The 14,577-nt window shown below is 35.0% G+C and overlaps 1 protein-coding gene across 5 annotated transcripts in view; it reads left to right on the top strand.

The window, feature by feature from the left end:
• DPY19L1 (dpy-19 like C-mannosyltransferase 1) overlaps positions 1–14,577 on the top strand; it is a 95,111-nt gene that overhangs the window by 40,347 nt on the left and 40,187 nt on the right. For all 5 annotated transcript variants that reach the window (XM_072764718.1, XM_072764715.1, XM_072764714.1 and 2 more), the window contains exons 7-8: positions 3,094–3,151; positions 13,587–13,678. In XM_072764718.1, the coding sequence (XP_072620819.1) occupies positions 3,094–3,151; positions 13,587–13,678 (150 nt within the window). The remainder of the gene's footprint in view (positions 1–3,093; positions 3,152–13,586; positions 13,679–14,577) is intronic.

The raw sequence follows: 14,577 nt of genomic DNA, 5'->3' as shown, positions 1-14,577 counted from the left end.
CATTTGTTAAGATTACTATAATGCTATAGTAATGAAAACATTGTGATATAGAAAATACAGAATTAAATCAACTGACTAGAATTAACAGATTTTAGTATTGTGAGAAATTAATGAATGATAAAGGCTGAATTTCACTACACTGGAAAAAGGAATGTTTATTTGATAAATAGTATTAGCATAATTGGCTATCGGTTTGGAAGAGAACAAAATTAGGGCTTTACACATACATTTCTGTGGATGAAAGATTTAAATGTAAAATATAATGTTACTAGTAGATATTTTAGAACACTGTGTCATTTTGAGGTAAGAAAGATCTTCACAGATAAGACAGGGAATGCAGAAGAAATAAAGGAAAGTGTTGACATTTAACTGCATAAAGCTTAAAATTTCTTTTTGGCAAAATATACCATAGCTTATATCAAAAGGCTTAATCACACATATGGCAGTAAAAAAGTGGATACCCTTAATCTTTGAATAGTGAAACAGATGATCCAGTAGAAAAATGGACAAGAATGTAAACAGGCACTTCACAAAACAGAAAATGCATATTGTCCCCAAAACCCATTAAAATGATGCCATGTATTAGTAGGCAGGAGGTAAAAATCAAAATAGCAGTGAGAAAAAAGTTTCCACTTACCCCATGGGCAAAATACAAAAGGGTTTGGGCCCATCAGATGCTGTGTTATGGGTGTGTATGGACTGGTATAGCATTTTCTGGAAAATTCAGTTTTTGACTTGGCAGTCTCACAGTTAGGTCTGTCCTATAGAACTAAAAGCACCAGTATTTACATGTACAAGGATATTTATTTTAGCGTGATTTTGTCATAGTAAGAAATTTAAAAATGTTCAATAATAGGGAAAGGACCGGGTAAATTATAGTACATTTGTACTATGCAGCGTTTGACATCTGTTATTAAGAATGCCTTAGGTTATGTATATTGATTAAGAGTAATCTTTATAATTGATTAATTAGAAAAGGAAAAAAATTCATAGAGGTGTTAATAGCATGATCACATTAAAATATATATTTGTATTGGTACAGAGAAAGATTTAGGAGGGTGGATGCACACAAATGTTATTATTGATTATCTTAAGTGAATAGGATTGGAAGAAGTGGCAATGAGGAAACCCAACTTTTAAAATATATAGACATTTGCATTATTCTTATTGGAGTAAGTTCAAAATATTACTGTTTATTTAAACCCATAACTCACACTTAACTTCTTTAATGTCTTATGACTTGCCATGAAGCCTGGCATTGGCCTGTTTGCGGATTTTTCTAAGATATGCAGTGCCTCTGAGGGCAGAGCCCTGCCTTCAGCTCTCTGGTCTGTATGACATTCTGGCCCCCTTATGTGTCCCTCTTATTTCTATGATTCATCATAACTTGTGGTTATGTTTTCTTATTTCTTTCTGGAAGGCCGCCATGTTATTTCTGCTAATTGGTCCCACCAGCTCCCACGAAGATGCCTACCTGAGCTCCTCATGGTGCTCAGAGGGCCTGAGGAACCTATTCTTTCTCATGTCTAAGGATTCAGTGCCATCAGCCACTTTCTGGTCCATGTGCTATTTCTTTGTCCCTTTGTGTTACATTTGTGCTAGTCCAGACTGATAATCAGTAGAGAAAAATCACACAGTTGTTCTAATAGTGTCCTGTAAATTTGTGGCCTTCCAACTTCCTGTGATCCCTTAAGATGGCTCTGCAGCTCTTCCGTTTTCCCTCATTACCTCTGTCCTTAAATGCAAGTGGTATTTCAGACAACCCCCCTTTCCTCAAACTTTTAGTACTGCTATCTCTTCTTTAGAGCTGCAAAGGGCTCAAGATTCTGTAGAGGAAATGGCAACTCCCTAAACTCCACTGAACATGCAGTCTTAACCCTTATCTTGTGCCAAGGCTGACTGGCCACTTTTGCTGGGGCTGCCAGCCCTCCCCATCTCTTGGGAGGGAGGAGGAGGGGATGTGTGCTGGCTGCATGGATTAGCCTTGCCATCTTCTGTATCTCCTCTGTGTTTTCTTACTCCTACATCCCCAGGAGTAAGTAGCATGACCTAGAATACCTGTGTCTGATTCCTTGTTACCTCCCTGGCTTGTCTATGTTCTACACATGCTTGTTGGGTGGTTAGACAGAGGAAGGATATTTGGGTAAAATAATAAGAAGACAGCATGAGCTGAAGAGAGTAGAAGACCTCAAGAGTAAAGATGAAAAAAATGATGGAACAAACCTAAAACAGCCCTCCTTCCCCTATCCAGATGCCAGGATGGGAAGAGGGGGTGGGAGGACCTGCATTACTCTTACCTAAACAAATGAAGGTTTAGTTGTTAGGACTGCCAAACTATGGGATTGTGATTTCTTAGCTAGAGCTAGAAGCCTGGTGGTAATATTTTGATATTTGTGTACTTTTACAAGTTTTTAAAACCGACGAAAGATAAAATTTTGCCTGTAAACCAGTGTTCTCCAAGCATGTTCTTTAGGAAAGTAGCTTGGGATGGGGTTTGGGAAATGCTTAATTAATTAAATCCTTAATGTGCTGGCTTGCTTTCTGAATTTCCAAGAGAAAGAGTCTGTGTGATGTTTTCTACCTTTATGACCATGAAGCCTTTTTCTTCACTCTCTTCTCTTTCCTGAGTGTGTGTCATGTGTCCCTAGAAAAATAGTTTGAGAACTGCTGGAGGACACAAATAAATATGTGTCACTAAAGAATTAAAAGAGAGAGAGAGAGAGAGAGAGAGAGAGAGAAAGAAAGAAAGAAAGAAAGAAAGAAAGAAAGAAAGAAAGAAGAAAGAAACGAACAAACAATGAGGTTACATGATGCCCAATAACATGACTAATCACAATTTTTTATTGCCTGTCAGTTTGTGTGGGTTTTTTTTTTTTTTTGGTATATTTTGAAAATGGAAGATGGCTTTTTAGAAATGAAACTTATTTTGACTAATGTGATAAATGGAATAAACTTTTATAAATAAGCATAGTAGAATTCTAGTGTGGCTACTACTTTGTGTAGAACTAGAAGTTTATCATATTATTTCAAGGTTTCATTAGGATTGACCTGCATTTTTGTTATTTGAGTTATGTTTTCTATCCTCTTTTCCAGTGGCAGCCGATTAGGAGGCCTGGTTACAGTGCTGTGCTTCTTTTTCAATCATGGAGAGGTAGGTAGTCAACAAATACTTTTAAAATCTTCAGGGGATTGTACTTTTAGAAATACAAATTTCTTTTTCTAAGTAGTCAAATACTTTTCAAAATTATAGATTTTACTTCCAGAACTACAGATTTCTTTTTAAAATTTAATTTCTTTAAATTTAGTCTAAAGTAACATTTTTAAAATGTTTGGTCTTATTTTAATTCAAATTCTAACACGCATTTATTTTAAGTTTTCATGAACGTTATATCTTTTATGTGATATACTAATCTCTTAGTGATTTGAAGTAATAAGTGCGTCTGCATAAATTCTTTATGTAATTTAAAATTGTGAAAGTTCATGTTTATAGCTGAAATCATGAAGTTCAGCTATAATGGAAATAAGTCTGCCATGGATATAGTTAATTTCCTTGGGTGGGGATAACTTTTTGTTAGGAGTTATATGGTATGTTTCTATTTTAATGCATATTATTAAACTTGGTTGTATTTTTAAGTCTCCTTTGCAGAATATTAATTATATTATACCTCCAAACTTGCACATATCCAAGAGTTTTTTAAGGAGAACACTATTCTAAAAAGTATCAACTCTGGATCTAAACTACCTGTGTTCAAATCCTGGCTTTGCCATTTCGCGGCTCTGTGACCTGAGCAAATTATTAATCTCACTTGCCTTAGTTTCCTCTTTGTAAATGGGTATGATGATGGCACATATCTCGTGGGATTATTGGGGAGTTTAAATGAATTCATAAGTGTAAAGTTGCTAGAACAAAGTGTGGCACATAGTAACTACTAGGTAACTGTTACTTTGTGTTATTATTATTAATAACTTAGTTTAGATTAAATTCTAATAAAAATTCAAGATGCCAATGACCTCTTTCCACCAAATCAATTGTAATTGTAAATGAATTTATATTAATGTATGTCTACCTGGTTTTCTTTCATGGTAAATTTTGTATGAAAGAAAGATAAGAATGGTTGGCTTTTTTGTGTGAAGCAACTTAATACTTTTATGCATTTATAAACTCAGTATCTGTAGTTTTTGAATATGCACATGTTATAAAGCCCTAAGAATAATCATACTAAAACTTAACTGTAGAGTCAAGGTTGAACTTTTTTTAATTGTTCAGTGGGTTACTAATGGATATTGAACTAATACATGTTTAGTGTTTGGAATCACAGAAATTTAAAGCTAAGAGTGGCCTTATAGATTAGGGCATTTGAGACAAATCATTACAATATGGTTTAGTCTGACTTCTGAGCAAAAAATAATTTTTTGGCCTCTTCTTGACTGTGGATGCTTCTCAATGTCATAGTGTGGACCACAGAGCATGTGGAGGCACAGATCCTGTGAGAATGACCTAAGAGATCAGAAATAACAACTTAGCAATAGAGGAAAGGAGCATTGAGTTCACAATAAGATGTTGGAGGAAAGAGATTATAGAAAAATTTGAAGTGAAGGTGCAGTTTAAAGATGACTGTCTGTTAAGCAGAAAGGTCTGTTGTGTTATTCTCAGCCTCAATTAGAGCTTGTCAATTCCTGATTTTATGTTTTTCTTATAATTTTAATCCTCATGTAGCTCACATCATTCCTTACAAAGTCTTTTCAGTTTATACCAATGAAATTTGGACTATTCAGATCATTTTTCAGGTTGATAGACTTTTTTTTATACCTTTCAGCTACTTGGTGTGTTTAAATATGCTTAGACATTACTTTCTACTTAAAGGGTAAACTAAATGTAATTGGAATTAGAATTGAAGTTTTACTGAAATAGTCAAGTAGGTAATTGTACTTAATGTCAGAACTTAGCTTTAGAGTAGAAGAGTAACCATTTGGAGTAAAGACATTAAAATTGAGGGAATAAATTGTAATTTTGGGTAAAATAAGGGTGAGAATTGAAGTATCTGAAATCATTTTTTAAATAATGTAATATTTATTTTAGTTTTCAGACTGCAAGATTGTCAAATTCTATTTTTTTCTGGATTTAAAAAATGTTGCCCGAAGCATATATCAGAGAAGCATCTGCTCTGGTAGTACCCATTCACGCATTTAGTGAATTTTGCTAGAGTATCACAGTGTTGTGCTAACTACAATTGCTGGTGGCTTACTAAGTGGTACCTACCCTCTTTCTTAGGAGAGGTATTTTAATCATGTGAGTGATTTACATACCAAAAAATAGTTGTGAATTGTTACTTGCCTTTAAGTTCTATTTCCATCATTCAGTTTGCTCTCTGCTTGAGTCTAAGATAGAATATGATGTACTTTTGAAAATATTCTTTCACTCAGATGATTTTACAAGGGAAAATTTAGGGCCTTAAAGAACTACAAGATGTATAGTATAAAAGGATTAATCAAATGATATAAAACAGAAGTTGAAAACCTTCAAATCTGAAACCTGTGAAGAAGCAGTGAAGGACTCATTAATTGCTCATAGTAATGATTAATAATATTGAGGTTATATGTTTCATAATAAAAATTATATTGATATTTTTCCCTTGTCGAGCTTTTTTTTTTATTAAATGTTGACCCTGTCACTATTGAGAGTTATTGCTAAGATGAAAACTAACAGTTTTGCTTTGCCTTTTGAATCCTTCCTTATTATAAGATCCAATGTATGCTGCACGGCTGGATGCTGCAGGATTTTTAGCATCCTGACTAAAAAGCATTTAGAGGAGTATATGAAAAAAATGAAATATAATATTTTTCTTTAATTTTTGACTGTTAAAAAATTCATTATATGTGAAATAAGTTTGTTTAACATTTTCATGGTGAGATTTTATAAGTTATTACCAAGCACGACTGATGGTGTTTTATATAAAACATGCTCACATGCTCACAGATAAAAAGATAGGCACATATGGGGAAGAAAATCCTTTTTTTTTTTTTTTTGGAACCAAAGTAAGTAATTCAGAGTAGTATATGAAAGATTTGCTATCGAGGCATATCTAATTAACCTTTTTTTTTTTATTACCCATAACGTATTTCTGACCCATACTAGTTTCTTAAAGATTTTTGAACTGAACTAAGATAATGAAATTATAAATGTACATGTTCCTAATTAATTATTGACATAGTTATGTTATTTATGTAAGGTTTGGAAAACAGTTCTTAGAACACTTTGAAAACAGCCTCATTAATCGGTTGAATGTTCTTGTATGGTAGATAAGTAGTAAATAATAATATTCCAGTTTGCATAATAATTGGAAGCACTAAAAGGTTAAGTGTTTGGCTCAGGGTTGTGAAGCAGGGACAGAATTCTAGGTTTCCTGATTAACCATGAATCTCTCCAAACTTCTCTCAACACAGATAACTCAGATAGGGGAGTAGAATTTCAGTGATAACACCACAGTTTATCTTTTACAAGTCAAAAGTACAGAGATCTTTCCTTGCTAATTTGTGAAACGTTTTTTTCTTCTCTTTCTCTTTCTCTATTCCTTTTTCTTTTTCCCTACGCCCTTTCCTTCATTTCTTTCTTCCTTTTCTTGTGAGGGTAACCTTTGGCCAGGACATTTTATTCTGGGTCTTCCTTTTATTTGGCTGGATTAAAACAGTGTATACAGAGGGCTGATTGCAGGGTACTTGAAGATGCTGAGGATATGCTGTTAACTCAGTAAAACAAAGATCCCTGTCCTTGTGGATAATCCTGTGAAGGTGGGACCATCTTCTACCATCTACCTACCATGGGAGAATATTGGCTTATTTGGCGGAGTAGCAAGAGCTCCCCATTGTGACAGGAACAGAAAGTGGAAGGGATGAGGCAGATTAAAAGTGGGAGGTGGGTTGTGGAAGGAGCCATTTCTGTAGTCCTTGTTGGTCATTGTACAGTTCATTTGGAGAGGTGGAAAGGCCATTGGAAGGGTACAGGTAGAAGAGTGATATGGCCTAACTTATTTTTTATATTAATTTGGAAAATAGATGTGGCTTAATTTATTTTTTACATTAATTTGGAAAATAGTATGAGTGCAAGTTGTATTATTTATTAAGGCTATTGAGAGGTGTACTTTGGATTTGTGAATTTATATTAAACTTGCATAAACTCCAAAAGTCCCCCCCAAAAAAAAGATTGTGCTGATCTTAGATAGGAATGTGTCTATTGCTTAGATTTGAAAACTGCCTATTAATGGAGTAGAAGAGCCTACAGCTCCTTTTGTGACCTGAGCCCTGCTGGCTCTCACCATTGTCCAGGATGTTTTCTTTTCTTTCTTTTCAAAAAAATTTTAAAAAGATTTTATTTATTTATTCATGACACACACACACACACACACACACACACACACACACACAGGAACAGACACAGGCAGAGGGAGAAGCAGGCTCCATGCAGGGAGCCTGACTGACATGGACTTGATTTCAGGTCTCCAGGATCACACCCTGGGATGAAGGCAGCGCTAAACCGCTGAGCCACCTGGGCTGCCCACCAGGCTCTTTTCTAAGTTTCAATTCCACTGTCCTTCCTTCTCTAGTTCCCAGAAAGAACCACTCCTTTTCCTTCCTCAGGGCTTTTATACCTACTGTTTCCTATTCCCCTCATACTTCCCTCCTTTTTACCACCTAGTCATCCTTCACATCTGGACACCTGTGTTTGGGTGTCAGTGATATTTTTCATCCTACAGGTCTGGGTTTCCATCTGGTATAATTTATCTTCGGCCTTAAGAACTTTATTTATGTTGTGGTCAAGATCTGCTGCCAGCAAGGTCTCTTAGCTTTTCCCTGTCTAAAAATGTCTGTATGTTGCCTTTCTTTTTTGAAGTGTATTTTTGCTGGATGAGAATTCTAGGTTGGTAGCTTTACCTTTCAGCACTTTAAATGTCATTCTATTGTCTTCTGGTTTCCATTGTTTGATAAGAATGTCATTCTATTGTCTTCTGGTTTCCATTGTTTGATGAGAAGTCAGTTACCATTCTTATTGTTACTCTGCATGTAATGTGTCTTCTCTGGTGGTTTGAAGACTTTCTTTTTATATTTGGTTTGATGGTAATAAATTTAGATGTGGTCTTCTTAGTACATGCCCTGTTTAACAGCTCATTGAACATCTTTTTTCTATGGGTTGATTTTTTTTTTTTTTATCAGTTTTGGAAAATTTTTAGCCAGCATCTTCTCTTCAAATATTTTTTTTCCCATTGTCTCTCTTTTTTGAGGATTCTCATTCCATGTATGTTCAGTTTTGGATGTTGTCCTTTTGGGCTTTGATACTCCTTCCTTTTTTTTTTTTTTTTTTTTTTTTTTGATCTTTGTCTCTATTTGGGTATTTTCTCTTGCCATATCCCTGAGTTCACCGATACTTTATTCTGATACGTTCAGTCTGCTACTCAGTCCAATGAATTTTTCATTTAAGATACAAATTTCGATTTTAGAATTTCAGTTTTTTTCTAGAGCTTCCATTTCTCTGTAGAAAATTCCCATCTGTTCACCTATTCTTTTTCTGTACATTTTAAACCTAATTATTATAGTTATTTTAAAGTCCTTGTCTGTTAATTCCAACATATACATTATCTAAGAATTTAGTTCTGTTGGCTAGAATTTACTCTTGATTGTGGGTTTTAATGTCTCATAGCTTTCTATTTTATGTAAGAGATGTATAAAAAATGATAAAACTGGAAGTAAATAATTGCATGATAAAACTGGAAGTAAATAATTGCTTTTACTTGGTTTTTTCTTTTTCTCAGAGAAGGAACACTTTTCCTGTGTTAGAATGGAAGGTGAGGGGCTGAGCATTTGGATCTCACCATGAGTCCTGCTTTAGCTGGATAGGGTTGCAGTTTTCATTGTTTTACTTTACTTCCAGTTTGAATTAAGGGGATCTCTACTCTTTGGCTCAGTCTCCAGCTTCCTAGACACTCAGCCCTGGTATTAGCTCTTTGATCTTAACCAGCATTTGAATTGAGACGGGGATAGTTTTCAGCTTTTTAGTTAGTTTCCGTCCATCTCTGGATTCATCTTCAGCAAGTATCTGGAAGCTGAGGAGTGTGGGAGATTGTGAGATCTCTCTGCTTTCTGGCTCTCCCCCACTACTGCTTATTCTGCCAAATTTGTGTGTGTGTTGGGGATGGGGTGGGGGGTGTTCAGGGTTGGTAGAGGAGGGGGATGTTATAAAAAAGATTTATTTTTGTGTTTTGACTTTTCCAGATTTCCGTGTATGTTGTTAAAAGTCTATCTGTATTATATCTGGTACCAGCAAAGACTGTGGCAGGTCCATACCTAAATTATGCAGTTGTTCCCAGGTGTGAACGTAGAGCCAACAGATGTTCTATATCTTCTTTTGGGCTATATCTAATTCCATTGTAATTTTTGTCCTAAAAGGGCAGTACCACAAAAGTACACATTTCTGTATTTTTTTTCTAGCTTTTTACTTTGAAAAATTAAAATTCTACACAAAAGTTCCAGATTCACTTTCTTTGGCCAGTTTTAATATTTTCCCACATTTGTGTATTCTCTCTCTTATACACACTCCTACACACTACAGACATTTTTCTAACCCATTAAAACTGAGTTGTAGACATGATGAAATATATTTATGTTAGATTAATTCTTTAGTATTTTATGGATTTTTTTGGGTACTGTTCTGTGCCTTTGATATGTCTCCATCAGTCTTTGAACACTTTTTCTTGAGGAAAAATCAAAAAGATGTTTCAGGATTGCCTTACACTTTCTTGCCCCCAGATGTGTAATCCACTGTTTTCCAAGGAACCTTGGACCCTTGGAAATGGTATTTAGCGACCACAAAGAGGTCCTTGGTGTACCCTTGTTACTTGGGTGTAATTCCTTTTAGGTCCTTTCAGCAGAAAGCCAGTAAATATACTTTTAAAAAATCATTAATTTATACTGATTCCTCCAATAGTTATCATAGAGTTCTTCTTCACCTCCCCATATTTTTATATTTCTCCTCACCCCGATTTAAATGAATTTACTTATTTGTTTCATTTTAGAATACACACAAAATAGTTTCTAAATTGGTACACTAATCCTGCTACCAACAACAAATTTACTAAGTAAGGCTTGAGATTTCTTTGCAATTCTTTTTCTTCTAAGAGTATATTCAGCATTATTCTTCTGAGTATATTCTAGTCACAGTTCAAAAATTAAATAGTTCAAAAGTTACTTGAATTATTTTTCCTTCTCTGTCACTTTGATAATACTATTAAAATAATTTGTTGTAGTTTATACTGCCTTTGTGTCTTGACTTATACTTTCATACTATAGACAGTTCTGATTCTCAATAGCATTGTGAGGTGTAGTTTGCAATCACAAGGTAAAGGAGATGATATTGATAGCATTTTGTCAGATGTATTTTCTATTTTGAATGAGTAGGAAATGGTCAAGTTTGAGTCATTATAACAATAGATAGAGGCATGAAAATGTAATTCAAATGCTTTTCCAACAGAGTTTACTGTTTGCAGAAGTTTTACATATATTTAAAATAGGATATACTGATATTCTGAGAGTCCAGAGACAAAAAAAGATGTGTTTCTTTTCATAGAGTTGGCAGAAACTCTTTGTAAAGATAGAACTTAATAGCAGTCATATATTACTGCAGTATTAATTCTTATTGAGCCAAAATTGTGTTACAAGTTCAATTGATGTATATGACTGACTGGTTAATTGGGCAGCATATCAGTACATGGTACAAAAAGAGACAGAAACTCCAAGAAATCTATCTGACTTATTATCAGGGTACAACACCCATCAGCCCCACAAAGCCCACACCAAGCTAAAGGTCTGTGTAAACAGTGGGACTACCCTAAGTAACATCAAGTAGGAGATGGTCAAACTATGGCTGTTACACCTAGCTTTTTTATGGTTAGCATCTGGATAATAAAATTTTTATACTTATACCATTCTCTGCAGAGGAGTAGCCAAACCCATGGTGGCCACAAATCTTTTTTGAAAGCATTTTTAAGTGCAAGGTCTAATACAATATTATAATTAACATTAAGTTATATAAAGCAGTATTATAACTAATAGGGCTGTGTAGCATTCAGAAGTGGGATAATTTGTTTTAAACCTAAACATTATACCAAAAACAATTATGACTGACCCTACAAATATCAGCTCTAGTCAAAACTCTTGGGCCTAACCTTAATCGTGATCTGTTACTAACTGTAATTTATAATTCAGGAGTTAGTTGTACTCCTATTTAGTTTTAGATTACGAAGAGAAGTATATTAGATTATGATAGATTTCTAATAGTGTAAGTGAGCTATTTGAAAGTAGAGCTTGACAAATGAAGCTACTTATTGCTGAAATTCCTTGGCTTTTTGATTCTGGAGTAAATCTGGCTTTCCTAAGTGTAAAATAGGAGCTTGTTCTCGTCAATACCCAGGCAGTATTATGCTGCAGCATTATTCATTGCTCTGAAATGTGTGGTAAAAATTGCATACTGTAAGAGGGCAGTTTAAATAAACAGTGAGATTTTCATTGTGTTCATTTTCACACTTCAGGAACGTCTTGTATTTTGTCTGTTTCATATAGTCGTGTAACCCTTTGTGAAGGATTCACACATTTATTCCCTTCTTTAATTCCTAAATTTCAAGAATATGCCTTTATAAGGCATTGGCATTTTGACCTGTCAATTTATATTGAGAACTGTATTATAATTAAAGAAAAATAATTATTTGTTGAAACTTAAAGTATGATTAAAGCAAATCTGTATACTGTTTTCAAGTTACATGGGGTCATCTGAGCCAACAATTATGTTTGTAGATCTAGTAAAGCACGTTGTGTTATTGAAACAATAAGAAGCACTTTCACATATATTTGCATTCATTCACTCAACATTGTAGAGGCAAAAGACCTTGTTCTTGGTTTCAATTCTGTAATTTGTCCTTCTCATGCTACTTTACAAAGGACATTAATTGAGTTTTAGAGAATTGAGTGACTTCAGCTATTAAAAGAAGCAAGGGGATCCCTGGGTGGCGCAGCGGTTTGGCGCCCGCCTTTGGCCCAGGGCACGATCCTGGAGACCCGGGATCGAATCCCACGTCGGGCTCCTGGTGCATGGAGCCTGCTTCTCCCTCTGCCTGTGTGTGTCTCTGCCTCTCTCTCTCTCTCTCTCTCTCTCTCTCTGTGTGACTATCATAAATAAATAAAAATTAAAAAAAAATAAAAGAAGCAAGTTTCTAAGAGATGGCAACATAGTTGATTTGGGTAACAAAATAAATGTGAGTGAACAGTCTATATGAAGAAAATTCTCAATATATAGCTTAAATATTTTCTTCTTGGTTTTTGCATAGGAATCGATAGCTTTATAAATTGTGTTTATATATCTCCACTATCATACTGAAATTTCTGGTTAATTTAGTAAACAGATTTTTAAAATTGTATTCCAGTAACAACAAATATGCATTTAAAAAAGACTTTTTCAATCTTTTCAGAATTTTCTTGTGTGTATAGCTCACTTATAAATAGATATCTATGTTAAATTTCATCAGGCATAGTGAATTTTAGTTAAAAAAGGAAATTGGATCAAACTTTCTAGAGCAATAGTAGAAAAATCTAATAGTCTGAGGTAGAGCTAAAATAAAGGAAGTGCTTATTCCACTGTGGTCTTTGTAATTCCATATAGTCTTTAATTGCTTGACTTGAAAGATGTAATGATTTCTTCTAATGTGACTAGCTTAGTAATAGTAATATCTGACTTTATACTTCATCCAATGCAGTGTTCCTTTAATTGAAAGATAGACTTATTATTTAGTATAGATGCAGAAAAAAATGATAGAGCACTAAAACTGGGATCGAACTTTTTTTTTTAAAGATTTTATTTATTTTAGAGTGCAGGTGAGTGGCGGTAGACGCAGAGGGTGAGGGAGAGAAAGAATGAGATGGAATGTTAAGGTCAAAACTAGTTCTTCAGTAGAGCTGGTACATGGCATTTTAGCACTTTTGTTATTTTTTTATTTGATCCCCTCTGCCACTTTTAAATTTTGGCAGACGAGGGTAGCTTGGGGAAAGACAAAATAAAAACAGAAATGGAGGAGCACTTTTTTTTCTTAGTAGCCTTGTGAATAGAAATTTTAGCATTGATGACTACAAAGAGTTTTGAAGTATTGGTTATGGATAGTTTTGCTGAAATTCAAGTGGAAGGAGACAAACTAGACTGGCTTATACAACAAATTCAAGTGAAATGTTTTCGATTTTGGCAGAGCATTTTCTTGCTGGTGCTTTCCGTACCTTCCTTTTAGGCTCTAGTTGAAGTTTTTTGGTATTTGGTGTTGACAATTCATGTTAATATTTCACAAGATCTTCTGCTGTGTGTGTCTTCCTCTCAATAATGTTTCCTTCTCACTTTGCGGTTTTGCTGTTGGTGGAAAACCTAACAGCTTGTTTTCCAACTTACCATTTAAATTATGTGTGAAAAAACTTTTTTGTGTGTATGAGTAGCTGCCTTCGATTATTATGTCTTACTTAACAAATTCAACAAATAGACCATATGCAATGAATTTTGTTTTCAGTGCACTCGTGTGATGTGGACCCCACCTCTCCGCGAAAGCTTCTCCTATCCATTCCTCGTCCTTCAGATGTTGCTTGTGACTCATATTCTCAGGTAACTTTGACTTATCCTTAGGTCTCCTGTGTGTGGATTTTGCACTGAGTAACTTAAGCTAGGATTTTTTAAGCTTCCATAATAAAAAGAGTCAATATAATGAAAAACTTACAATGGTGTTGCTAGGTTGAATTCATGGTTATTTTAAGTGTGTAACTTCAAAATATTTACTACCAAAAACATTTCCTTCATCTGCATTCTAGTCTTCTTCCTTTTTTTCTTAATGGCCCACAGAGCTGCTCGAGGAGCAGCAAATGTGCTTTTACTTCGCCATCTCCACTTCCCCAAGTCATTCTAGGCCACCACCACAGCTTCCCAAAAGTAGGCAAGAGGGAGGGGGAAGACAGATGGCAACAGAGTGTAACCTGTGAGATATTGTCCTTCAGAGGAAAGGACAGTTTGTAGAATAGTTGTGGCCAGCTACGTGAACATGTGTAATTCTTCCTATATTTGCTTAGTATCCTTGAGCATCAGATCGTAGGTGTAGAAAGAAACCGCTCAGTAGACTGGAGATCTACTAGGGGAATTCCTGCTGAGAATTGTGGATTGGATTGGGCTCCTAAGCTAGAGAGATCTCACAGAGATTCAAGCACCATATGAGAGGAAGAGATTAGGACCGGGAACAGTTCTCTCTCCTTTCTGTTGACAAATACTGAGTTTGGATAGATGCTACCTTGATTCAGAGGGTAAAGAAAGAAAATGGGGACTAGAAAAAAATAGAGCAAAACGATGAAAATCTGAAGATGGCTCAGACTAAGAACTCCTTTTAATGATCTGCAGAATTCAGGAGAACCTGGTTGAAATCTGTTACGCCAAATCCTTTGGACGATCTGTTTCCTCTGTGACACCTCAGCATGACTAGAGCCCTTAGGTGGCCTTGTCTCTTAAGTACGATTTCT

The sequence above is a fragment of the Vulpes vulpes genome, chromosome 7 (genome assembly GCF_048418805.1).
Source record: "Vulpes vulpes isolate BD-2025 chromosome 7, VulVul3, whole genome shotgun sequence".
NCBI classification, from domain to species: Eukaryota; Metazoa; Chordata; class Mammalia; order Carnivora; family Canidae; genus Vulpes; species Vulpes vulpes.
Note: the sequence above shows the minus strand (reverse complement) of the source record. Positions and strands in the feature narration are given on the sequence as shown.